Source organism: Petaurus breviceps, unplaced genomic scaffold (genome assembly GCF_028583685.1).
Source record: "Petaurus breviceps papuanus isolate PSGF00001 unplaced genomic scaffold, PetGlider_PUasm1.0 90994, whole genome shotgun sequence".
NCBI lineage: Eukaryota > Metazoa > Chordata > Mammalia > Diprotodontia > Petauridae > Petaurus > Petaurus breviceps.
Genome location: NW_027187393.1, coordinates 7,224,893 through 7,251,512, shown reverse-complemented (window position 1 = coordinate 7,251,512; position 26,620 = coordinate 7,224,893). Strand labels below are relative to the sequence as shown.

Genomic DNA, 26,620 nt, shown 5'->3' with positions numbered 1-26,620 from the left:
AGACTTCAGCTACTTTCAGCTCCGAGCTCACCTCTACCAAGCAAGGGGAATCCTGGCTGCTGATGACAGTGGCCTCTCTGATCCCTTTGCCCATGTACTTATCTCAACACAGTGCCAGTCCACACAGGTAAGGGCAACACCGACCCCTTCCCCAGACCCTAAATACTTGTGATAAAAGAATGAATTGACTATCCTGGTGGATGGGGTTGAAACTAGTGGGTTGGCCTAAAGCTGGATCTTCAGGGGTCAGAATTAGGTCCATTTGGAGGATGGCAAGTATGGGAGGGCTTGGGTTCTTGAGGTAGTCCCCTATATTCTGAGGTGAATGGGGAAGGGATCAGGCTGGGGGTACAAGGAACAAGGCCAAGGTTTATCTTCATCCTTAGTTAATTAACAAGCATTGATTAAAGCAACTGCTATGCTAGACTATGAGGTTACAAAGACAAAAGACAGAATAGGCCCTGCACCAAAGGGCTAGCACTTTAGCTAAGGAAGACGTGTTATATATATTATATCCTGTTCACTATTTGTGATGTTTATAAATACTTCATTAGGTTTAAAGACTCATTAAAATAGGTATAGATACCAACTAATACTAATATTTATTAACAGAAAGAGAAAGACCAAGAAAGAAAGACAAAGAGAAAAACAGGTAGAAGAGAGGAGAGACAGAGAAAAAAGAGGAGAGGGAGAAAAATGAAAGGAGAGAGGGAGAGAAACAGAAGGAGGAGAGAGGAGAAAAAGAAAGATAAATGGATAAACAGGTAGGTAGGTAGATACATAGAGACATAGACAGGTAGATAGATACATAGATACATAGGTATATAGATAAATACATGGATAGATAGATAGATAGATAAATACATAGGCAGGCAGACAGACACATAGATAGATAGATAGATAGATAGATAGATAGATAGATAGATAGATAGATAGATAGATAGATAGATAGATAGATAGATAGATGGATGGATGGATGGATGGATGGATGGATGGATGGATGGATGGATAGATAGAATTTATTAAGCACTTTCTATCTGGAAGGCACTGTTATAAATGCTGAGGATACAAATAGGCTAAATGTATGGTCACTGTCTTCAAGGAGCTTACCTTCTAGTGTGGGAAGATGATGCATAAAAAGAGGAATAGAAAAAGAAATAAGACAAGAAAATGGAATGTGAAGTGTCAGGAGTAGGGCCAGGAGTGATGTGAGCACCAGTGGCTTGGGCTTCTCCTGAACACTTGGGGGGGAGTTCTGGGCCAGACCCACCAACCAGAGGCTTCAGGGTGGAGGCACCTCTAAGGTGAAAAAGCTGCTGCCGAGGAGGTGGAAAAGTTTGAGGAGTTGGAAACAGAGCCAGGAGAGAAGTGAACTCACTCCCCAGAAAGTTCAAGTCTCAAACCATTTCCAAGTTCTTTCCACTGCTCTGGACTGAACTTTAGTTTAACTTTATACCATAATCTATGTGACCTTGGGTAATTCCCTTAACCTCTTTGGGTTTCAGGTCAGTAATCTGTAAAATGCCCCTCCCAGCCATATGCCTGTGATTCTATGATCATAAGATCAAACTAGGGGGAGAGTTTTGACCTTGGAGTTAGAAAACCTAGATTCATCCTTGGGCTCCCACACTTCTTAGTTGTATGACTGCTGGTCAGGCAATACTTTATCATTTTTTTCTTTTTCTTTGTTTTTTGGAGGGGGGAAGGCAGGGCAATTGGGGTTAATTGACTTGTTCAAGGTCACACAGCTAGTGTGTCAAGTGTCTGAGGTCAGATTTGAACTCAGGCTTTCCTGGCTTCACTGCCCATGCTCTACTCTCTGTACCACCTAGCTGTCCCTGGGCAATGCTTTCTCCAAGTCTGCGTTTCCTTAACCATAAAATGGAAACTGATACTTGCATTATCTTCATTGCATTATCCCACAAAGTTGTTGTGATATCACTGTCAAACTTAAAGCCCAAGAGAGATAGGAACTTTTAGCATTCCCTGTGCTCCACAGGCTTCCTAGAACTTGTTATATAAGTGGCTTCTTTCTTAATGGACTTTTCACCCTCATAGTGTTTTAAAAGATATTTTTAAATTTTATTCTAAGATATTTAAAGATAATTTTTAAAATTCACCTACATTTCCCAGTGTAGTCTTCCGATCTTTCCTTCCCAGAGAGCCAACCCTTATCTATCAATGAATCAACCAATAAACATTTATTAAGGCAATTGTACTAAGGTCTGAGGATACAAAGTAAAACAGAAACAATTGCTGCCCTCAGAGAGGGACATTCTAATTCTAATATACATAGACTTGTACTTAGAAGACAAATACAGAGGAAATAGAAGGTAGAATAAAGAATAAAAAGTATGTGTATGTATGTATTTTTTTGGGGAGGGGGAAGCAATTCAGCAAAACTGAGTCACACATCAAAAGAGTCTGACACTGTGTGTAGTGTTCCACACCCATAATCTCTCACTTTCCAATGAAGCAGAAGGAAAGGTGCCTTTTCATTTCTCCATTTCTCTTCTTTGGGGTCCAGCTTGGTTATTATAATTTTGCATCATTTCCCTCATAGTTTTTGAAACATATTTGAAACCATGAAGTTACTAAACAGAGATCCCCCCTCCAGGTGAGGCTCTGACTGTTTTCTCTGCCTTCTACTGGAGTGCTTTGGCCCACCCTGCCCTTGGTTATCCCCCCCTTCTCTATCTGCCCTCTGGATCTCTCTACCAGGTCCTGGAGCAGACACTGAGCCCGCTGTGGGATGAGCTCCTGGTGTTTGAGCAGTTGATTATAGATGGGCAGAGAGAATAGCTTCTTGCTGAGCCACCCCTGGTCACCATCAATGTCTTTGATCACAACAAGTTTGTGAGTGTGTGTGTGTGTGTGTGTATTCATGCCTCCACATTTGTCTCTCTGGGACTTGGCTTCAATATTTCAGCCCAGCCCAACCCAGTTGCTACTGCAGCCACCACCATCCCTGTTGCTGGCTCAGTTGCTAGTGCTTCCTCTGCCCTCCTGGGCCCTGGTCCCTTCTACCCCCTATCCTCTGTCAGAACCCCTAGCTCTTGGTCCTCCCTCCCCTGAACCTCCACCCTCTCCCCCATGCCTGCCTTGTTCTCCCCTTAGGGTCCCCCTGTGTTCCTGGGCCAGGCGCTGGCAGCTCCTCAGGTAAAGTTGGTTGAGCAGCCCTACCAAGGCCCCGAGCTGCAATTCTTCCCCCTGACTAAGGGTCTTCAGGCTGCAGGGGAGCTCATTGCCACCTTTGAGCTCATTGAGCTGGATTACAGCAGCAGACTTGAGGTAAGAGTGGGCTCCTCAGAACGAAGCTTGTCTCCCCTCCCTTTCCTCATTCTTCAACAGGGCTCACATGAGTCAATTTAACAACTTTACAATTCCAATTGTCAAAGAATTAATTCGGTGCTCTGCATTTTCCTGGCTGAGCCAAGATATATTTATTACCAATATACACAAGGGGAGACCAGGACCACGGACAAGCAGATTGTCTAAGGCAGTCTTGTTCTCCAACCAAATGGGGGCTAATTTATACTCTTACAGCTGGATGGAGAAGACAAAAACTACATGGGGATGGTACAGGCTGAAAGACTGGGTGAGAAGGGCAGCATAATGCTGGGAGAGGGAGAAACAGTTAGGAGATTCATAAAGGTTTAGTTAGTGAGACAGTGAGCAACTCATGATTGGACCATTCTAGGAACTGAAACTGCTGGGTGAATAGGAGTTCTCCATTGCTCTGCCCAAGGATAGCATCCTTTTCTAGGCGAATGCTATTCCCTATAGTTTCTTTAACAACACCCTCTCTACCCAGAAGTCTTTGCAATGATTGCAAGCTCTCTAGAAGCACAACAAAATAAGAAGAACCTAGGGTTTTTATTCAAAGTATATCCTATGCTTTATACATCACAGAGAGGGAGAGAAAAATTATACAAGACAGGATCCCTCACTCGTTCCCTGCTTGATCCCTACTGTATATCATTTGCCTTCTGCCCCTTCCTCAGCCCTCAGTGCCAGAAGATGTAGAGCCCCAGGATCTGGAATTTCTGCTTGACTCTACTTCTGGACGTCTCCATCTACCCCCAGGGGTACGACCCCTACTTAAGGAGTTCCGAATTGAGGTACCTGGGACACTATAACCCCAGCTCTACCTGCCTCTGCCCTGAGGCTCCTTTCCCAGAGTTCCTCTCCATATATCCCCAAACCCCATTAGTTGACCCCCCCCCTTTTTTTTTTTACCAGTTTTCCCCTTCCTAGAATCTCCTTCGTAGAATTATGCTCTGTCCCTCTTCATGGTACTACATCTCATCTCCCTCCCCCACCACTCTCTCTCGCTCTTTCTCACACACACACAGGTGCTGTTCTGGGGTCTTCGGGGGCTGGGCCGGGTACACCTATTTGTGGTGGAGCAACCACAAGTAGTGTTGGAAATTGGAGGCCAACGTGTGGAGTCTGAGATTCTGGCTAGTTATCGAGAGAGCCCCAACTTCACAGAACTGGTCAAGCATCTTACTGTGGTAAGGGGCCCTGGGGAGAGTGGGAGGTATCCTTTCTCCAGGGTTCTTGGAATCCCTCTCCCCCAACACTCCTAGAAAACTTCCTGAGTCTGATTGGGCTCATACTCTTTGTTCTGTCTTGAGACACCAATTCATAAAACCTCAGAATCTGTTGGGAACCTACTTAAAGTTGTCTTATCCATTCCCCTTCTTGACTTAAGATGCCTCAGATCCTTCTTAACTTAGAATCCCTCAGGCCCTCTGAATCCATAAGCCCCTCCTGGGGTAGGTTACCTGAAATGTCTTCCTCTTTTTCATTCATCCCTTCTTTCAACCTCCAAATTCACTACACAAAACAGACAACCTGAGCAGAGTAAAGGTATCCCCTGAGTCCCAGTGACCCCTCACATTCCTTGTGACTTTCCATCCCTCTTCCTTACTCCATCTAGGAGCTGCCTGAACAGCCATATCTGCAGCCCCCACTCAGCATCCTTGTGGTTGAGCGCAGGGCCTTTGGCCGCACCGTTCTTGTGGGCTCCCACATCGTCCCCCACGTCCTTCGGTTTGCTCTCCAGGAGCCCACAGAACCCTCTGAGGAGGAGGGGGGTAGGGGACTCCAAGGTGAGTGACCTTTACCTTAACAGAGTCCATGACAAGACTGGCCAGATCAAATGCACTTGCTATTTGGGGCCCAATCCTAGCTCTCCTCTGGAAGGCTGATACTGCTGCCTTTGTTTCACTGGTCTTTTCCTACTGCTCCTCCTTCTAAACCCTGGAGACCCTGGTGTGCTTAGCTCCTTTAAGAACATCTTCCCAATGTCTTCCCAGGCTCAGCCTCCTCCTTTCTTCTTTTCTTCAACCTGGCCACCATTAGGGCCCAGACTGTGTCCTTTCTTTCTTTTTTTTTCTTTCTTTCTTTCTTTCTTTCTTTCTTTCTTTCTTTCTTTCTTTCTTTCTTTCTTTCTTTCTTTCTTTCTTTCTTTCTTTCTCTCTTTCTCTCTTCCTTCCTTCCTTCCTTCCTTCCTTCCTTCCTTCCTTCCTTCCTTCCTTCCTTCCTTCCTTCCTTCCTTCTTACAGAAGCATAGTGTCACAGATTTAAAGCTGAAAGCTTCTACTAAAGGTCTCTTTCCTTTAACCACTATGAAAAGCATCAATCAAATGTAGAGAATCTCAGAAACTCAGACTTGGAAGCCTAGAAGAGCCATCTAGTCCAACCTGTATCTATGTCTACAACATTTCCAACAAGTGACCATTCAGCTTCCACTTAAAGACCCCACACATGTTGGGGAATTCTCTCACCCTTTGGGAAGAGGCATTCCTGTTAGTTGAGGTCCAATGTTGTTATTGTTGTTCAGTCATCTCAGTTGTGTCTGATTCTTTGTGACTCCATTTAGGGTTTTCTTAGCAAAGGAACTGAAATGGTTTGCCATTTCCTCCTTCAACTCATTTTACAGATGAGGAAACTGAGGCAGACAGGGTGAAGTGACTTGCCCAGGGTCACATAAGTAGTCAGTGTCTGAGACCAGATTTGAACTCAGGAAGAGGAGTCCTCTAGACTCCAGGCTTGGCACTCTATCGTCTTGGACATCTAGCTACCCCACCTCCCAAACCCCACCCTACTCTATGACTGTGGGTTCAAGATAGGAGGTCAAACTGAAAGTAAAGGGATTTATTAGCATGCTAAGGAATCTGTTCTCACTGATAGTAGATTTGTATTCCTGGAGTACAGATGTGCTGTATAACTCATCAGCTCATGGGGAGTACACAGCCAATCAGCAGCATTCCATAGCAACTTAGAAGAGAGAGGGGTAGAGAAAGAGGAGGATCAGTCAAGGCAGAAAAGGAGAGGTTTTGGAATGCAGTGGGTGGATTTATTATCAGAGTCTGAACAAATTCAAGGTCTGGAGACAAGGGGAAGAGACCAAATACTTTCACAATTCTGAAAGCAGTCCTTTTAGATGAACCCCTCCCCCCCCTTATCTGAGGAGAACAAGCATTTGTTACAATAGTGGGTAAGACCATCCGCTTCAACCGGGTCCTTGCATAAGGGCTGGTGCTAATATTAGGCTGCCAGCCAGTGGAGGGATTTCCACATTGTTAGTCCATCCAGATGTTGCAAAATGATTTGGGTCCTATCTTTTTTCCCCACATGACAGAAAACTCATTCATTCCTAAGGAAACCATTCTGTTTCTGGATAGTTTAGATCTTTTTTTTTTCCCCTTACAACAAGGTGAGGTCTATTTCTTGGCAACTTCCAGCGACTGCTTCTGCTTTTGGGCTAAGGAGGACTAATTTAAGCCTTTATCTTGAAGACATCCTGGGGTTGTTAAACAAAAAAGTCCAAACAGCATGGAAAAAAGTGATTGTGACTAATAGATAATATAGGCAAATATATACTTTAATTCACCAAGGTCTATCCTTTCCCACTTAACAATCCCAAAGTTAGTTCTCTCTGCAAGGTACTACACCTTGGCTTATGAGGGTCTGTCCCAGGTCCATCAGTTACATTTCCCAGACTCCTTCTGGGGTCTCATGCAGATGAGGAGCAAAGGCAGAAATGAAGTCTGAGCCCTAGAGGCAAGTTTGTTGTCTCTCCTCTTCACCTGTAATGGAGCTATTCCAACCTATTGTTCAGTAGCGTCCAACTCTTCGCGACCCATTTGGGGTTTTCTTGGCAAGGATTTGGTTTGGCTTTTCCTTCTCCAGTTCATTTTATAGATGAGGAAATGGAGGCAGAGGGTGAAGTGACTTGCCCAGGATCACACAGCTAGTAAGCTTCTGAAGCCAGATTAGAATCTTCCTGGCCCTAGGTCCCATGCTCTGTGCACTATGGTGCCACCTAGCTGCCCTTGAAGCCACAGACCTTTCCTAAAGAAATGTTAATGTTTAGAGGAACTTGGAAATGATCAGTCTTCCTGGAAGGTCCTCTTGAGTAGCCTGGGGTGAAACTAAGGGGCATTTCTTTTGATTAACAAATGGACGTTCTCTCTTTCTCCTTCACCTCCAAGGCCTTGTCTCTTCCGGCTTTTTTGTGTCTTGGATCTCTTTGGCCTTCCCCTGAAGCCTATTGACCCATTTCAGAATAATAATTTTAATTGCAAAAAATAAAATACATAGGGCTACAAAGGTAACCAGTTATGTTGAAATATAATTCAATGTTGAAATATAATTTTTCAATTTCAAAAAAATTTTCTTGTAAAGTTCATGGACCCTTGGGGTGGCTAGGTGGCACAGTGAATAGAGTCAGGAGGACCTGAGTTCAAATCTGACCTCAGACACTTAACACAAAAACTAGCTGTGTGACCTTGGGCAAATCACTTAACCCCAATTGTCCTCCAAAAAGAAAAAAAAATCTATTTGAGGCGGCTAGGTGGTATAGTGAGTAGAGTGCTGGCTCTGGAGCCAGGAGGACCAGGGTTCAAATCTGACCTCAGATACTTAACACACACACACACACACACACACACACACACACAACTAGCTGTGTGACCTTGGACAAGTTACTTAACCCCAATTGCCCTCCAAAAAGCAAAAAAAAAGAAAAATGCTTCCTTTTGCCTTCTGAGTCCATCATCTCTATATCTATAGGCAGATAGCACTTTTTATCATGAGTCATTATCTTTGGATCAGAGTTACAAAATCTTTCAAAGTTCATTAATTTTTCAGTTTTACTGTTACTGTGTAGATTGTTCTTCTGGCTCTGTTTACTTTCGTCTGTAGCAGTTCATAGAAGTCTTCCCAGGTTTTTCTTTTCTATTGGGGGAGGGAGGGAATGGCAATCAGGGCTAAGTGACTTGCCCAGGATCACACAGCTAGTAAGTGTCTGAGATTGGAATGAAACTCAGGTCTTCTTGATGGCCAGGCAGTTCTTTAGCCACTGGGCCACCTAACTACCTCTTCCCAGGTTTTTCTAAAACCATCTCCTCCACCATTTCTTACAGCACAATAGTATTCCATCACATTCATATACCATAAATCATTCAGCCATTCCCCATTTGATGAACATGCCCTCAGTTTCTAATTCTTTGCCACTACAAAAAGCTGCCATAAATATGCTTGTGGGTCTCTTTCTTTTTCTCCTTGGGTATAGCCTAGTAGTAGTATTGCTCTGAATTGGGAATAGGTCTCCTTCTTCCAAGCCCAGCACTTTCTTTTTTTTTTTCTAAACTGTGAGTTTAGCAATCAGCATAGCTCCTTGTACTAAATTAACCATATGATTTCTGATCCAGACTCCATCAGGAGCCAGGACATGGAAGATTATAGCACCCACCCATCTTCACTCTTCACCCCCTTAGGCAACATTAGAATAATTTTACTTTTGAGAAAACCACCTTCTCATGGGAGCCTGACCAAAGACATAGTTATCTTCCTTCTCTCCATCCTCCTTCCTCCCCCCTCCCCCTAGGGCGGAAATATCTGGATTCCCCTTTGGTATGGCAGCCACTTGGAGATGAAACTTCTCAAGAGCTGCTGCCTGTAAGAAGGAACCCTGTGGGGGGTGGGGGTGGAGAGAAAAGGCTCAGTCCCAAACTGGGGAGACTGGGTAGGAGGAACTCACTCCCCTTTCTCTCCCAGAAGCCTCTTAGGAAGCTGCCTCAAGGCAGCCCCTTGGAGAAAGGGCAGCAGCTCCAAGATGTGCCTGAGCTGGATGAGCTGGATTGGTGGTCTAAGTACTATGCCTCCCTGCAGGAGCTCGGAGACCAGGTGGGACATGGCCCAAGACAGGGATGGGACTGCGATGGGAGAATGGCATGTGGGAGCCAGAGGGTAACTAGGGTATGTAAGAGGGGTCACTCACCTCCCCCCGTGATTTCAGATGACCATGGATGAGAAAGACAATGAAGAAAACGACTTTTCTGGTAAGGGACCCTTGTGTATCTCATTAATTGCCCTATAACCTTGACATCTCTGACTGAACTATTTCTACCTTTCTCAGATGTGCTGAATCCCTTTTCTGGGGGCATGGAGGCTCAAGATGGGGCCAAGTTTAAAGCAGAGGTCCCAGGATCCCAGAGAAAACCAATTGCCACTCTGAAGGTGCTAGGGACTGTGGTGGGACTGGGTTTGGGGCAGGGCTAGGGTACCTAGACTGGACTCTGCAGGGGACTAGTCCAGGGGTGGTGAACCTGTGGCATGGAAGCCATATGCAATCACAGGTTCCCTACCCCTGGACTAGTCTATGTAGGTGTCTTGGCTGCCCTGGGTCAGTCTCTGGGCTTGGACTCTGGGCTGAGATAGGAATCCCACAGATCTACAGTTCACCACTAGAGGATGAATTTGGCCAATTTGAGGACTGGCTGCATGTGTTCCCCCTGTACCGAGGCCGTGGGGGTCATTATGGCGATGGAGATGAGGACAGGCCTGGTTATCCCATGGGCAAGTTTAAGGTGCCAGAGCTGTGTGTGGGAGAAGGAGAAGGTGAGACCAGAGGAAGAGATAGAGGAAGGGAGAGACCCCTTTTTCCAAGTGTTAGTGAGGGGATTCTTTATTCTACTCAGGGCTCTTTCCTCATTTACCCTGAGTCAATGTCATTCTCTGAGCCCCGAATTTCATATGGGATACCCCAGAACTGACCCATAAAGCTGCTTGTTCATGTGTATGTTGTAAAGGTGAGCTTTCTTTAGTAACCCATTCTGTTCCTCCATAAATCTCCACTCTATAAACCCCTAACCCCAGACCTGTGTCTCTGGTTGCAATCTTCCATTTCTGACTAATGGGATTTAATCAGAAGTGGTTATTCCTAGTCCCCTAACCTCCCCCCACAACCCTTTAGGCCACTAGTCTGGCCCCGGCAGACCCCAATGGCAAAGCAGACCAGTATGTGGTGGTGAGTGCAGGCCGGGAGCGCAAAGACACCAAGGAACGCTATATCCCCAAGCAGCTGAACCCCATCTTTGGAGAGTGAGTGAGGCAGCAGACTGCCAAGGATCTGATGGGGCTGGGCCCAGTTGGGAATGCATACATGTAGTTGGTCCTCTGGCCATGCTGGGAAGGGAACATCCCAACAGGCAGAGGCCCCAGAACTCAGTCAGGATACTTAGTATGTCTCAGGCTGCATCTCTTCCCCATTTGCCCAGGGTCCTAGAGCTAAATATTTCCCTCCCTGCTGAGACTGAGCTCACAGTGGCTATATTTGACCATGACTTTGTGGGCTCTGATGATCTCATTGGAGAGACCCGGATTGACCTGGAGAATAGGTTTTATAGCCACCACCGAGCTAATTGTGGACTTGCTTCCCAGTATGACACGTAAGTTCAGGGGTGTAGTGGGGGTGCTAGATGGTCATGTGTATAGGGCAGGGGACATGCTTGAATCTAACCTTTTAGTCTTATGTTTTTTGTTTTTTTGCCTTTTGGAGGGCAATTGGGGTTAAGTAACTTGCCTGAGGTTACACGGCTGGTTTTTTTGTGTGGGTATTAAGTGTCTAAGGCCAGAACCGAACTAGCTGCCCACCCCCCAGTCTTATGTTAAGCAGCCTAGGTTGGGCTGCCTCTGTCTGTGTCCCCAGCCTCCCAGCTCCATAGCATTTTCTGAGAGAAGTTCTTTGCCATTTGTCTTAATGATGCTGCTCTACAACTGTATCTCAGTCAACTATGTCTGTGTTGCACATCCCTATCAGTCATGCACGTGGCCATATTGAGGTCCTTGTCAAGTTACATGTCTACATTCCATTTTCCCAGGTTAAAGCACACTTCTGCATTTCACGTCTGTGTGCTGTTTCTATAGGGAAGGCTACAATGCATGGCGGGATGCTATCAAACCTTCTCAGGTGCTGGCCAGTCTGTGTCAGCGAAGTAGCCTCTCTGCCCCTGAGTACCGCGCTGGGGAGGTCAAGGTGGGCAGCAAACTCTTCCAGGTTCCCCTGGGGGTCACCTCTTCAGGTAACATATGCACACATCTGGACTGGAGAGGTAAGTGGCAGAAGCCCACCTGTGTAGCCTATTTAATTCCTATTACATCATGGGTTAGGTGGGAAGGGCCTAGAGGCCAGCACCAAAGCCTGTGAGGAGGAGCAAGCCTTGTCCGTGCTGCTACAATGGAAGGAGATGCCCCAGCATGGCTGTTCTCTGGTACCTGAACATGTGGAGACCCGGCCCCTATACCACCCCAGCAGTCCAGGTCTGCTGCAGGTGAGACACTTCCCCATCCCATGCTGCTTGGCACATGAAGTATGACCTCTTTCCTCTAGCTGCAGGGACTAGCTCAGTGGGGAAGAGGCAAGGGAGCTCAACCCTGACTTCTGACCCCACCCTAGGGTTTCTTGCATATGTGGGTGGACATTTTTCCCAATGATGTGCCAGCCCCACCCCCTGTGGACATCAAGCCTCGACAACCAATCAGGTAAAGAAAAGAATCTTAGCACCCCCTACCCACACTACCTGATGATAAGGGTTTGAGGGTTTCTCTCCTTGGCCTTTCCCTCACTTCTTCCCTACAATTTGCCTCCCTGGTGTCTGACCTCCCCATCTCTCCCAAAGCAGTATACCTGGACAAAGGCATTTAACTTCTCTGTGCCTCAGTACTCCCAGCTGGAAAATCAGGGGGTTGGTCTTGGTGGTCTCTGAGGGCCCTTTCAGTTCTAGCTCTATCATCCTATGGTCTTCATCTGACATAAATAGCAACAGAAAGAAGAGACAGAAATAGACACACACACATTAAGAGAGAAAGAATTTAACAAACTCATCACTTAATAAGGCATTAGAGGGAATACAAAATTTAGAGAAGGGACCTTTGATCTTACAAAACTCTTAGAGATAGAGAGATAGGTGGGAAAACAGAGACTGAAGGAGAAATGATGTAGCTCTTGACCTGTCACTATGGTAAAGCCTCCTGGGCAGGTGGAATCCTAAATGACTCCATGAGCCCCAAACTCTCATTTTTATTGGGGAGAGTAATAAGGTGGAGGGAGCTGGGGACAAGACGAGCTCAGATTTTGACCCATGTGGCTTTCTATTAGTTCCCCATAAAGGAAAGAGCCCAGGTACCTGGAAATCTCTAGGCCTAAGTCACCTAGACTAGGTTCACCTGGAGACAAGAGTGCAGAGGGTTTTGGGAGTTGGGTCTGTTAGAAAGGAGATATGAAGCAGAGGGGGTGGAAGGCACAACACCAACGATGGGGCTTCTGTGGGATTGAGGCTGACACCTTAATCTCATAAGGGAAGCTTCCTTCAACCCTCTTCCCTCACCCACAGCTATGAGCTCCGAGTTATCATCTGGAATACTGAGGATGTGGTCCTGAATGATGTGAATGCCCTCACTGGGGAGATGTCCAGTGATATCTATGTGAAGAGGTAGGGGCCTCCATAGCAGTGCAGGCTAAGGGTGGAGGAAGCCATAGCCCAGGGCCAGAGTGGGTTGGGCCAGTCATGCAGGGCTGACAGTGCTTTGATGCCCTGAGCCTAAGGAGCCAAGTGGGGCCTCTGAAAATGTTATCTCCTTGTGCCATTCCCTATCTCCCAGCTGGGTGAAGGGTTTGGAATCTGACAAGCAGGAGACAGACGTCCACTTCAACTCGCTGACGGGGGAGGGGAACTTTAATTGGCGATTTGTGTTCCGCTTTGACTACCTGCCCACCGAGCAGGAGGTGAGCATCAAAAGAAAACCTAGCCCCTTTGCCCTGGAAGAAGCCGAATTCCAACAGCCTGCAGTGCTGGTCCTGCAGGTCTGGGATTATGACCGCATCTCTGCCAACGACTTTCTGGGTATCAGCCTTGACTTTTGACCCTTCGTCTCCCCTACAGCTCATATCCCCAACCCTTGATTCCGTGACCCTCAATTCTTCTTGGCTTGGATCTAACCTCATGTCCAGTTAGTTCTATTAAGGGTCCTTGGGGTCTCAAAGAGTTGGACATGACTAAATAACCACCAGTTAGCTTTGACCTTGATTCTACCAGCTTTTGAGCTGACTGTGACCTCTGAGTCCTAACTGATCCAAGCTTTGTTGCCATCCCCAGGGTCCCTGGAGCTACAACTGCCAAATATGGTGCGGGGTGCTCAAGAATCAAACCTATGCACCATTCATGGCCAGGCCCACGACAGGGCCAGCCCCCACTGCAGTCTCTTCCGCTCTCGGCATATGCGTGGATGGTGGCCCTTTGTGAAGCTACGTGAGCCTGAAGACCTGGAACATGAGAAGCATGGGGCTGAGAGCAGTAAGAAGAGGAAGAAGAGGAAGGCCAAGCCAGAGGATGTGGAGTTCACGGACTCCAGTGGAAATGTCTACATCCTGACGGTGTGTGGGTGGTGGCTGGGGGGCATGGGCAGAAAGGGCAGAGGATGGGGGCTGGGAAGTGGTCCCTGCAGGAGCTCATTCATCCTCTTTCTACCCTATGCCACCTAGGGAAAGGTGGAGGCTGAGTTTGAACTTCTGACTGTGGAATAAGCTGAGAAACATCCTGTGGGAAAGGGGAGGAAGGAGCCTGAGGCCCTAGAGAAGCCCAAGTGAGTATGGTTAGGCTGGAAAAATTTCAGTTCTTCAATTTGATGGAAACACTGGAAGGGAGATACTGGGGGTCAATCTGGAGTTGAACCAAGGCCTCAAATCATACCTCTGTCTTCTCTCCCCAGCCGCCCTAAAACTTCCTTCAACTGGTTTGTGAATCCACTGAAAACCTTTGTCTTCTTCATATGGCGTCGGTACTGGCGTGTCCTCGTGCTGCTGCTGCTTCTGGCCCTAGTCTTCTACACCATTCCTGGTCAGATCAGCAAGGTCATCTTCCGGCCCCTCCACTGATCCCCAGTCACATCCTTCAGAGTTTATTTTTTAAACCCGAGTTAAAAATTATGCTGAGTCCTCGCAAGGACAAAATTCAACAGTTAGAGAATAAAACTTATCAGTTAAATCTCACGGATTGTAGAGAGCATTTTAAATTAAATTTTTGTGTCGCAGACTTGCATAGAAAATAAGTGTTTCTGCAAATAGCTTTAATTACAGTCAGTCACCAAATAAGGCATTTGTGGGCTCAGCTTTAGAGAGAAGAGGATCTCAGAGAACCAAGGGGATGCTCTGAAAAAGTCCCAGTGAGTATGCCACGGGAGGACTGAGGCAGAATCTTGTGAACCCATGTTAGCCCAGTGTTATGGGAATGAAGATCTTCCCTGCCTCTTGGCCCCTTAATAGGCTTAGGTGACTCTGAGAATCTTCCCTGATTTGAGAATATGCTCTGCCCCCTAATGGGCTGAATGTGGTCACCTGGAGCCTGTGGTGGGAGGCTTGTTCTTCAGGAACACCCACACCTTGTTATTTTGTGATTGGGCAGTGAGTCACAAGGGTTATGATGATCTCTGACCCAGGAGGCTATATATACTCTGATGTGAGGTTTTGTTTTGGGGCTCACTTTGGGAAGAGCTGTGTGATTTGGCCAGATGAGACTCTAGGCAGCTGTTTAGCCCCCTGGCTTTGAAAACCCAGATGTTGGTGCTTCCCTCTCTGGTAACTGACTAGGTATGGATGACAGACAGTGGGAAGCCCTATCTGCTGATGTCTCTCTGCTTGTAACTTCTGTTTGTATTCTCTGATGTTTGATTGATTAAAGTAAGACTGTTAACCCATTTTCAGTTGCATTCTCTGATGTTTGCTTGATTAAAGTAAGATTGTTAACCCATTTTGAGTTGCTTCCCTTTTAAAAAGCAGATCTAAAAACCCGTGCTAGCAGCCACCCTGGGTATGCTAGGGTGCTTGCTCCTACACCCAGTCTTTTTTTTTTTTTAAGCAATCAGGGTTAAGTAACTTGCTCAAGGTTACATGGCCAGTTATTTCTGGGTGTGGTGCTGAGTGTCTGAGCCCAGATTCGATCCAGGTCATCCCGACACTGGAGCCGGTGCTCTTACTTGCTGAGCATCCTACACCCAGTCTTTCAGCTGCCAGACTAGGGATTCCAGGCCCTCAGAATGGGTCATTTCTGTCCTTCAGATTCTGTCTTGTCTTACTTTTCCTTAGTTATCAAAGTCAAAGCTAGGAGGAGGGTTAAGGGAGGAGAGAGTCCTGTAGACATTTGGGGAGTGGCAGGTGCAACCAACTCAAGTCCATGCCTCAGATGTAGCTTCCCACAGGGAGGTAGGCTTTCATTCCCTTCCGGGTGTTGAAATAGAGCACTTTGAAGAGACAGGGGGCAGCAGGGAGCACTAAGCTGAATTCTAGGGAGCTGCAAGAGAAGCTCTTAGACCATCTCCACAAGCACACAAAGCCCCCACCATTGTTCCTGGTCTGAGGGGGAGAAGAGGTATATGTAGAATTTAGCTTGTGGAGGCTTGGTTCTGCACTGAGGGAATCCTTTGAGTTTTCAGCCTAGAAGGGATTTGGAGGAGGAAAGGGGGAGGGATGTTCCAGGTTACTCACATATCCAAGAGGTCCCCAAAATGTGTGTTGGGGGGTGGGAAGAAACACATCTGACATCTCACCTATATCCACCCTCATTCCAGGTAACTAAAAAGTGGAGATTGTTTCTACAGGCAATTCTTTAGCTACACAAAAGGAAGAGAAATAGAGCAAAAAATAATTCACAAAACAATCATTTTTTTAAAAATTATTTCTATTTTGTTTTCAAATACAATTTGGCGCCTGATATTTGGGAAATTAATTTCCAACCAAACAAGTTGAAGGTAAGTCTTTATCTTTAAGGAAACTGTAGACTTAGGAAGGTCTAGAAAGTTGTCCTATCTTGCTTATGCTCGTCACTCCTCTGGTTCTCATTCACTCTGTGCTGGGAATAGACAGCATCGCCTCTCAGGTATATACACAGAAGCAACCTTTGCAATGTCTTTCTTTTGTCGGTTTCATATTTTTCTCTGGGAAAGTTTTACTTCCCGGCTGTGCTGGGAAGTGGGTTATATGCAAGTGAATGGAAATCTTAGAGAAGTCAGTGAAGGGCTAAGTTGAGGTGACAATGTCTGCACTGTGACTAAGGCACAGATGGAACCCAACTGACATTAAGGATAGCTCCAAGTCCCAATCCTTCCAAGAAAAGCCATGGGAATTTGCAAATGTTCCTTTCACTCTCCCTTCTCAACTTCCATCCCAGTCTGAGGCAGAACACAAGAGAGGAAAGGGGTCTGAACCCCAGCTCAGGAGCCTGGAGCTTTTTACTTCCTTGGCTTCCTGTGGCTGCTTCCTTTTTCCTTGTGCTTCTCATCCCATGAACATCCCAATGGAAGAGTTAAGGCAGACACTTCCAGAGGGAGGGGTACCCCCTTCAGTCGCCCTAATCCAGGTTGTGAACAAGGGTGAAAGGATCCCACTCCTTGCTAATACCCCATACTGGCACCTGGTCTAAGCTACTCTTCCCAGCTCAGTTCCTTCTTCAGCCTTTGGATAGTGCCAGGTAGAGCCAGGGAGAGATGAAAGTTGGGAGACCAGCATCTCTGGGAAAGGATTCACATTACTTTGACCTCTGGCAGGTGATTCCAGTACAAAGAAAAGCAGGGTGAAATGGGAATATAAAAGGAAAGCCCAGGAGGAAACCTCCTTTGAGACACAGGAGCAGCATGAGAGTTGAAGCAAAGGATTATGGGGTGGAGGGGAGGAGACACAGACCTCAATACCATCACAACACACAATTTTACCAACTCTTGAGGGGGAAGGTGCAGGAAGATAGAACAAGTCTTATAGTCTGAGGACAGCATTCACGAGGGGTAGGGCCTGGGTCACCACTAGGAAGTCAGATGGCCCTGAGTAAGTCAGGGCTGGGGTCATGCAGTTCCTGTGACTATGTTGTCTTCCCTAATTCAATTTTCTTCTGGATGGCTCGAGCAGAGTGGTAGATCAGAGAGTCAATGAGTCCAGCAACTGGGGAAGAGGTCAAGTCCATTATTAGGCGGCAGTCCAGTTCAAACTGTCCTCTTCCCTCCCACGATCATGAAGACTCAAGGGTCAAGTTCCAACTTTCCCTCCTCCACTTCCCTGCCTCCTCAGGTCTAGGGACAAACATCTCAAGTCTAGACTGGGAGGAGCTGTTGTACTCCACCCGAGGCCAGACTCACCTGTGAACATGCCTCCGATGATGGCGCAGACACCAGTGAGGAAGTGGGTGAAGGACCTAGATGGGGGAGTAACCAGTGTGGGCTGTTAAAAGGATTTGGAGAGAGGACCAGCTCTGGCCCATGCCTCCTCCCTCCCCCTACTCACCTGTGCTTCTCTGTCAGTTTGACCATCATGGGTGAGAGCTCATAAAGCACAAAGACTCCAGGAAGCCCCTGGTCCCCAATCAGCCCATTGGCAACTTTTTCATGTCTTGTCACAGAGAACTGATTTGTCCTCAGCACCTGGGGGTGGAAGGGGAGGAGAGGAGCAGTGGCAAGGAGCAGAGGGGGCAGGGATATGTCCACCACCACTCAGTGGTCAGTCAGTCAGTAAACTAGCATTTATTAAGAGCCTACTATGTGCCAAGTAGTGTTCTCAGGATACACGAAAGGGGGAAAACAACTAGTCCCTGCTCTCAAGGAGCTCACAAGTCTAAAGGTCCAAAGATGCCTTTTCACAGGCAGATGGAGCCCAGGGTGGCATACGGGAAGCATCCAAGTTGTAGATCTGGTGGACTGGGGACTCTGACTTACCTCCCCATTCACTTTCATGTATACTGTGGGAACCACCTTCACAAAGTACTGGAACATCATGGAGGCTGTGGAAAGAAGGGAGCAGTAAGCTGAAGGGCAGGGCAGCAACGGAGCCAAGCCTGCTGTCTGTATCCATATGACCATCTCTGGCCACCCCCCTTGTCCCAAGAGAGCTAGAATGGAACCCCCAGTCATTCCTCCTCTGTACCTTGGGGGGCAGTGATGTTGGTATTATCCAGTGGGTTCACAATTCCTGGATAATCTTCTCCAAACGACAGATGTCGTATGTAGTGAGTCATATTGATCTGGAGATACCAACATAATGTTCTGGTCATACAAAGGGGACAGTCCCAAATCAGAGAAGACCAAGGGCATGGAGAGAAGTTACAGTGGCTTCAAATCCATCATACAAAGTAGCCAGCCTCCCCACTACCCCACCCTGTTAGGGAGGGCTGGTGAAAGCTGATTGGTTCCATTTATTCCAATGAACTCAGGTATCTAGGATTCATTACCTAGGATGGGGGTGGGGGTGGGGATTCTTTTTCCCCCTTCTCAAAGGAGTCTTTCCATAAGGACCCTAAAAAGCCCAGAGCCCTGGTCAGCCTCCAGGGAGGTGCTTACCACCTAAGTTTAGTACCTACATTGTCTAGTCCAAAGCTCTGCAGGTCATGAACTAGAAAAAAAAGGAGAACAAGTAAGTGGGCATGGTTAATACAGAACTTGGTATCCTCAGGGGCTTCCTTCTGACTCTTCCCCAGGAGTATGTCCTTTCCATCCTTTCTGGTAGCCATTTCATTTCCTAAGCCATGATTTCCCAAGCCCCTTTTCAGCCTCACTGTGTGGCTCCTGGAGCTCCCAGGAAGGGTGACTGACCTGGAGAATATAAAGGGGATAGAGAAGAGGAAAGGCCTCTTTTTTGCACCCTACCTCTTTGAGAATGGGAATGTTAGACCCCATATCCTAAGGTCACTTCAGCTAGGGTGAGGTTGCCCTTCTAAAGTGGAAAGCAGAGGCAGCTACATGGTGCAGTGAATAGAGCACTGGCCCTGGAGTCACGAGGACCTGAGTTGAAATCCAGCCTCAGACACTTGATACTTACTAACTGTGTGACCTTGGGCAAGTCACTTAACCCTAAATGCCCTGCTTCCCCCCCTCCGAAAAGACCAAAAAAAAAAAAAAAAACCCAACCCCAAACCAACCCCTAAAGTGGAAAGCAAAGTCACTGAGAAAAGGCTTTCATATTCTAACTTCCTTTGTGGGAACACAAGTTCATAAGTTTGAAAGGGTAAGAAGGGGCCTGAAAATACCCTCCAATCTATTCCCTTGCTCCCAGAACTGTTCAGATGAACTGATCTGCTGCTAGGCCTAGGTCCTTTCATAATTCTTCTGGCCCCTCTCTCATGTTGTAAATAAAGATTCTTTCCTTAAACATAAACACTTTTGTCAATTGCTAAAGACCCAGCTCCATCTTAACCTCTGTCAAGAAAAGGTGCAGTTACCCTCCAATCCCTAACTCCTGACAGCAGGACATGCTTAAGGCAAGTATGCTCTCACCCTGATAGGAAAGGAGGGTTAAGAGTTTGGCCACTTACTCTCCACAGCATGGACTGCAGCATGGAGGAGAAAAGGGAAAGAAGAGAAGAGTGAGATCCAGAGTTTTATAATGACAGTTTGAGAAACAGGTATGGCATGCATATGTGAGAACATTGGCCATTAAGGCTCTTGGGTGCTCAATTTTGGGTCCTGAGCCCCATCCCAGGTCCTAGAGTTGGGCAGAGACAGTCATAGACAGCTTAGAAAGTACTTTGGACAACTTAAACCTGGCTCTCAGACTTGTGAAGGTGCAGAACATGGACTAGGTACCAGTTTAACCAGCTCCCCTCCCCTTTCAGATCCCACCATCTTCCCATTCCAGGAATGTAAGCTGTACCCCATCTCCAGAGCAGGGAAGGGAGGAGGGAAACTCACTTCACTGAGTTGTACTATAAGATAAACTCTGATTTTAGGAGAGCCCCACCCCCACCTCCTCACTTTGTTTTATTTTGCTAAAGATATCCTAACTATGAACACTGTCCTCCTCCCTCCTGGGTGCTGATTTACAAGGAGCTACCTCCAGTTTAAGTTCTGGTGACGAATCTCTGGGACACTAGGCATGGGGCACTTAAAGCAAGCTCCCTCCTTTAATGTTAGTGGAATGGGAAGATCTTCCCTGTCCATTAATAGTGTGTCCATAATATGTGACCACATGTGTTCCCTCTATTCCTTGGAACAGGAGCTGTGTTCCCAGGTCTAAAGGTACTTTAGTCTACAGCATTTCAATCACAAATGTCTTGCTGCTTTCACAGCTGTGATACATCCTGAGTCACACAGAGCCCATTGGGGGAGGAGCTTGATTGAGGGGAGGCTTTCTCACCTTTTGGTACTAAGCTAACTAGGCACTGAGTCATGAGGGTTATCATGCCTTCTGGCTCTGAGCCTATTAGTTGAAAGCTATATATACTGGACGGTTGGCATTTTACTTTAGGGGCTCACGTATGAGAAAGACTTTTTGTCCCTGGGCAGGACTCCGAGTAGCCATTTGTTAAGAGCCCCTGAACTGCTGAGATGTTAGTGCTCTCCCAGTCTGGTGCTATATGTAGGTGGTTGTATTATGCTGTTTAGACAGTTGGAGCCCTGTCTATTGGATTCTTTCTTGGATACTCACTTCTTTCTACTTATCTGTAATTAAAGTAAGATTGTTGATCCCTTTAAAAGTTGTCTTTCCTTTAGAAAAGCAGATCAAAGAACCTGGGCTAGCAGGTCATCATAGGTGTGCTAGGGTGCTTGCTAATACACCTCCTCATACATTTGCTGGGAGAAGAGACACCTGCAGAGACTAGGGTAGCTAGCTACTGGTTAACAATATGAACCGACAAACTGGCCTCTGCCCTACCCTAGTTGTTTTCAGTTATCACAGTCCGAAGGCTAAGTCACTTCCAAAGGATTGTTCCCCAAGTAGAGGAGAGCTGAGGGACAGTATCTGAGAAATATAGAGAAGCGACATAGAAACAAAGCAGTGAAGCTGTTTATGTTTACAAAGTATGTGTATGTGTATGGGGATAAGGGGGAATTATTGCAGGAGGGAGATTAAAAGTAGGGAGCAGGATTTTGGAGGGTGTAGAGAGAGAGCCTCTTACAACAAATGCCTGACTGTATTTTCTGATAAAAGTCTTCACTTACCATGCACATGTGACTGCTGGAAACTCTTCCCAGGTGCAAAGTGAAAGTTTCCAGCCACCTACAAGAAATATTCCGTTTCCATTCCTCCAGAACTACTGCTCTTCCCCATTTCTGTCAATGGTTCCACCACTTTCTCCATCATTTGGGCCATCTCTGATTCCTCCCTTTCCCACATCTGATCACTAATTCTAAGTAACAGTACTTCCAAGATTTCACTCACATCCATGCCTTCCCCCACTCCTATAACAGTCTAGTTTGGTCAGAGTGTAAAGTAGACCTGCAGGGCCAAAATTAATATAAGCTAAATTTCTTCCAGGGCACAGATAGGTTAGATTAGAAACAGACCGATAATGACTTGTTGCTTTGGGCCACGTAACAAACAGGAGAGTGTGCAGTGGCAGCCCTAGTTTTTTCTGGCCGCCTGAAATCTCACAGGCCACGTGCTGTGCAGGCCTGGTGTAGTGTGGGAGGGGGAGGGTGGAAGAAGATCATATAGGTCTTGAATGCTAAGAACATGAACTTTACTCAGTGAATGATAGTGAATCACAAGATGTTATTGAATAGAGGGATAATGTGATCAGATGATCATCTTCCACATATTTTATACTCTGGTAAAACTGGACTAAACTCTACATAACAAATGACTGTCAAATTGAACTGCATCTAACAAATCAAGTTCAAACTCTGTAAAGTAGCATTCAAGACCTTATAGTGAGGTACAAAGCTACTTTTTCAGTCATCTCCCAACACTCTCTTCTTTTAAACAATCTATACTCTCACCAGATGAACTACTCAGTTACCTAAACACATCAGTTAATTTCCTGCCTCCATGAATTACTCATACTTTACTCTTTTCCTAGAATGCATCTCTTTCCTCCTATATCTCCACATCTCTTTCCTCCTATACCTCCATCATTCCTCAAGTTCCACTCAACTATCTCCTCCTCCATGAAACCTTCCAATATGGCACACTAACTCTACTCTTTATTATGTTTACTGATGTCCCTGCTTAATCCTACAGCCTAGACTGTGGGATCCTTAGGGGCAGAAACTAAGCCTTACTATTTCCTGATCACACAGTAGGTGATCAGGAAATATCTGTTAAGCAGTTTCAGGCAGAAGGGACTGTCCATTTTGAGGGCACCATGCTTAGTCTTCCCAAGTAGAAATTTTCCACACCTAAGGCAGTTTAATCAAACCTCATCCCAGAGCTTTCTCTTTTCTTTCTGGCTCTGTGACATAGTCTGGTCCTGACCTTGTTGACTTCTAGGAAGCCGTACACCTGGCAGCCTTCATTCTTCTGTTCTTGCATCTTTTGGCTGAAGCCTTCACGTCGACACTGCTCAATGGTGTCTGGGTTCTTGAAGGCCCAACCCCTCCTTCGGTATGCTTCCCGAACATCTTCACATGTGTTACAGCACCTAGATGGGAGGGACGGGGAAGGCAGAGCCCAGCTCAGTTCAGGGCAGAGAAGAGAGTGGACCCATCTCCAGGCTCACAGAAATGCAACCAAGCCCTGACCCAAGCTCACCTGTGTGGGTGACACTCACTTGCTATCCTCAGACTCAGCACCATAGCAGCTTTCACAGCGCTCAGGATCCAAGGAGCTGGGGTCAAACACCTTTTCCTCCTCTTTCCCCAGCTCTGAAGGTAAGCAGAGCCCAAGGCATTAGCCGGAGTAGAGGCAGGCCCAGGTAACAGACAAGACAGACTCAGCTGCCACAAAGCAGGCATTTGATAGGAGCATGGACAGGGTAGGGAATCAATGGCAGGAGCCTTCTAATGGGCTGGGAAGGCAGCAGTAAATATTCCAAGAGCTTTAGTCCCCACCATAGGAAGCCCAGAGAGGCAACAAGCAGCCAAATCCCAAATGAGAGATAAGGGCTAGAAGAGCTATGGAGATCAGAGCTGGGCTGGGAAGCAACAGGGTGAAGAGTAGAAAGAACACTGCAGAAGGAGGCAGAAAAGGGCTTCTAGTTCCACTTGTATTAGTAACTAGTTCTGTGACCTGAGGCCCTAAGTCATTTAATTTCTCTGGGCCTTGGGTGCCTTATCCATAAAGTGCCTTGTTTAGAGGCAAGGGATTATAAATCACGTGGCCTCATGAATAAGCCTTCAGCTCTAGAACCTGACTTTGTGATTCCACACTAACTCCAAAGAGAGGGCCCTAGCCTGAAAAGGGATTCCCCAGGGTTGACTGGGACTGTCTCTTCTGGTTACCGTGACGCTCCGCTTCTATGGTCACAGGGTGGCCATCCTTGTCCAAACGCTGTTTGTATAGGTTGTGTTCCACATCCAGTTGCTGTTCCCCAGCCACATCCATGGCATCAATACTTAGATCTAGAACCAGGATGTTTAGACATAAGACTAATGCCTACACCCCCAGGGGTTGGGCCTACTTGTGAAGAAAGAGAGGGGGATGCATCCTCATTTTCCTTTCCCCAAAACATTTTTCTCAGCACGCAAAGAAAATACCCCAACATCCCTATCAGGCATGAGAGTTGGAGGGGAAAAAAGCCCCTGTGTTTATCTTTACCAATGGGTTTAGGGTGGGGTTGGAAGTAGAGGAGAAGATGGGATCATCAAGCACTTACAGGCACAAGGCATATGTGGGAAGAAAATATCAATGTTGATCTTCAGTTTGTCACCCCGGGACTTGTCAACATAGAGTTCAGGATGAACCTATGGGTGAGGGCAGCTGCCTCAGGCTGGGAGGGACCAGTTTCAGGGTAGCCACCATCAATTCTCCCCTAGCCTCACTCCACCCCAAGGCACATCGACCTCTTCCCCTTTGCACAAAGAATTCCTCAGTTCCAAGCAATAGTCACATTATTTATAAATGCCCTTGGTTTCCTCCCACCTCTCAAAAACATTGAGCTAAGAGGTATCCACCACAGGCCCTGCTTGTATCTCTCCGACCTGATGCTACAGTGCTTCCTCTGTGCCTCCAACCAGTGAAGTCCCTCCATCCCCTCAGCACAGCCACCCACCTGCTCAGTGCCCTCTTCCTGCCACACCTCATTGCCTGCATCACTCTTTGAGTTTTCAGCCCAACTGGTCTCCCACTGTCTCTTGTCCTCATTCCACTCAGTGCTCCCTTCCTTATGACAATAACCTCATCTGTCTGTGCTCTCTTCCCTTTTCTCCTGACCTAATGCTCCCCTTAATAGTACACTTCCTATCCAACCCCCCTCAATTTTTCCTCTCAGTAACCTACTCCTTCCCCTTCACTACAGCAGCCCCTCCCCTCCCTCACTCTCCCCCATCCCCACACCAACTCACAGAGCCTCCCACTGTTCTGCCCTCCTTATCCCCCAGAGCTCCCCTGGTGGTCTCCCCCTACCCCAGAGGCCCAGAGCAGGCCCTGGAGGGTCCAGTTTCTGCATATTGCACTCCTCCCCTTTCTCCCTCAACTGACTCCTGGAGAACCCCACAGACCTGCTGGGGGATCCACTTCCTCCCGGGGTATCCCCCTCCTCTTGCCCCACAGAACCTTCCAATTCATTGCACTGAATCCCCCCTTTCCCTTGCCCCATAGAGCCCCCTGGGGGCCCTAATTCATCACACCGAACCCCATCTTTCTCTTGTCCCAAAGCACGCCCTGTGCCCCCCCCCCCGCCCCGCTGTCCCCCAGGACGTCCCCCTCCTGTTGCCCCACAGCGCCCCTGGGGAGAGGGCGCCTCACTTCACCACCACACTCGGCGCTCCCTGATGACGTTTCTTTTCCTCGCCCCCTCCCGCCTAGGACACCCCTAGCGGCGGCACCAGAGACTCACCTCGGCCGTAAGGTAATACTGCAGTTCAGACAGGAAGAGCAGGAGCATTAGGAGACCGCTGATGATGGTCACTACAGGCACCAGGGGTCAAAGGTCAGCAAGCCCCCGTCTCTCTGTACTTAGCTCATCTTCCATAACCAACCCAGGCCAGCACGGGGCCTAATGTCGGGGCGGGAACATGGGGGCAAAAGGGAGGGGCTCAGGAAGGGACACCCCACCCCCCACCCCCCACCCCGACCCCTGCCTCCTTTCCCTACCTGTGGCCCCGCCGCATGTCTTGACCCGGAAGTCTTCCAGGGTCTTTGGATAGGCATCGAACTGCTTCAGCTTCCCCAGCGCCTCCATGGGGACCTGCCGGAAAGGGAAAATCAGGGGACCTGCCCACGGCCGCTCACTTCCGGGACTGGATCCCGCCCCAGCTTCGCTCTGTGGCTGAGCTTAAATGCATGCGTGGCGCTGAGGCTTGTGGCTCCGCCCCTCAGCCCACACTTCTCCCTCTCCTCGCTTTATCCTGGGTGGTTTTCTCCTGCGCAGGCGCAGATTGGCAATAGTGGGTCTACCCTTGGGCTCTCTGAGTTGGAAGGGATCCCTGAAGCTTTTGGACCTACCCGATCTTGAACAGGAATTCCCCATGCGACACGTGGACATTCAGCCTTGGTTCGAAGACCTCCTGCCTCCCAGGGGCCCGTTTCACTTTTGCAACGCTCAAATTATTAGAGTTTTTCCTGACAAAATTTAGGTATCTCTCTCTGCATCCCCACCATTGCCCCTGCCGCCTGACCCGGGGGTCAAGCAGAACTAATCCAATCGCGCTTCCTTGTCGCAGTCTAAGATATTTGAAGAAAACTATAGCTCCCCACTAAGTCCTCTCCCCTGCTAAAGCCCAGCTTTGTTTGTTTTTTTCCCCCAACCAACCGTTAGCCCAGATACCTTTCATCATCTTAGGTGCTTTATCTCAGGACGTTTTCTGCTTGCCAATGCCTTTCCTAAATTGATGCCCCCAGAATCGCAGAATAATATACCAGAAGTGGTCTGCTGGTACATCAGGACAATCCACCCTTTGATTCTTAAATGCTTTCCTTAACTCTACCTTAAAGCCACATCACACCATTGACACGTACTGAGCTAATTAGACCATTGCAAAACACTTGTCTTTTTCACATGAACTGAACAGCTAACCAATCTTGTATTTGTGAAGTGGATTTTCTGAATTCAAACATAAAATTTCACATTTACTTTATTAAAGTTAACTAATGATTATTGGCCCAGTGTTTCAGCCTACTGACGTCTTTTCAGACCTTTTCTCTGTCATCCAGTGTTTAACCATCCCACCTAATTGTTTCATCTATAAATTTGATAAATATGCCATCTCTGTCATAAGTCATCAATAAAAATGTTAGATAGCGAAAAGTGAAAGACAGAGCCTTAGGTCACTTAACTATGCATCTTATTCTGATATGCTATCCAGCTCACATTTCTGTTTTGTATAGGAGAATATTATAAGGTGTGAACCACACCAAGGAAGAGTAAGCAAAAGCTGAATAAATTACATGATAACCACAGTAATGGAAAGGAAA

At 47.2% G+C, this 26,620-nt stretch overlaps 2 protein-coding genes and 1 long non-coding RNA gene across 5 annotated transcripts in view; 2 read left to right on the top strand and 1 right to left on the bottom strand.

Moving 5' to 3' along the window:
- The window catches only part of LOC138153462 (fer-1-like protein 4), a 31,458-nt gene extending 16,410 nt beyond the window's left edge, over positions 1-15,048 (top strand). Inside the window, 21 exon segments of the mRNA XM_069077576.1 lie at positions 3-127; positions 2,722-2,856; positions 3,118-3,291; positions 4,005-4,121; positions 4,356-4,517; positions 4,946-5,117; positions 8,903-8,973; positions 9,073-9,201; positions 9,314-9,356; positions 9,434-9,559; positions 9,592-10,106; positions 10,271-10,398; positions 10,575-10,745; positions 11,224-11,378; positions 11,467-11,627; positions 11,753-11,838; positions 12,690-12,788; positions 12,958-13,199; positions 13,452-13,729; positions 13,838-13,938; positions 14,065-15,048. Coding sequence (XP_068933677.1) covers positions 3-127; positions 2,722-2,856; positions 3,118-3,291; positions 4,005-4,121; positions 4,356-4,517; positions 4,946-5,117; positions 8,903-8,973; positions 9,073-9,201; positions 9,314-9,356; positions 9,434-9,559; positions 9,592-10,106; positions 10,271-10,398; positions 10,575-10,745; positions 11,224-11,378; positions 11,467-11,627; positions 11,753-11,838; positions 12,690-12,788; positions 12,958-13,199; positions 13,452-13,729; positions 13,838-13,938; positions 14,065-14,230 — 3,356 coding nt within the window. The 3' untranslated portion in view covers positions 14,231-15,048.
- A 1,209-nt stretch (positions 15,049-16,257) lies between these two features.
- Positions 16,258-25,538, bottom strand: ERGIC3 (ERGIC and golgi 3). Of its 3 annotated transcripts, none has more exons than XM_069077546.1 (13): positions 25,301-25,538; positions 25,044-25,114; positions 23,862-23,949; positions 23,488-23,607; positions 22,818-22,911; positions 22,523-22,688; positions 21,268-21,325; positions 18,690-18,721; positions 18,257-18,353; positions 18,049-18,113; positions 17,621-17,757; positions 17,476-17,557; positions 16,258-17,281 (listed from the first exon to the last, which is right to left on the bottom strand). In XM_069077546.1, exons 1-13 carry the CDS (start codon positions 25,386-25,388, stop codon positions 17,258-17,260), a joined length of 1,122 nt encoding a protein of 373 aa, XP_068933647.1. In that variant the 5' UTR covers positions 25,389-25,538; the 3' UTR covers positions 16,258-17,257. The 3 variants fall into 3 exon arrangements, with proteins under 3 accessions (XP_068933647.1, XP_068933648.1, XP_068933646.1); XM_069077547.1 differs by having other exon boundaries at positions 17,476-17,531; positions 25,044-25,202; positions 25,301-25,537; XM_069077545.1 differs by having other exon boundaries at positions 17,476-17,531; positions 25,301-25,537.
- LOC138153442 (uncharacterized) lies at positions 25,035-26,313 on the top strand. Its single transcript, XR_011166382.1, has 2 exons — positions 25,035-25,136; positions 25,578-26,313. It is a non-coding gene; the product is annotated as an uncharacterized lncRNA (long non-coding RNA).
- Positions 26,314-26,620: the final 307 nt, after the last annotated feature.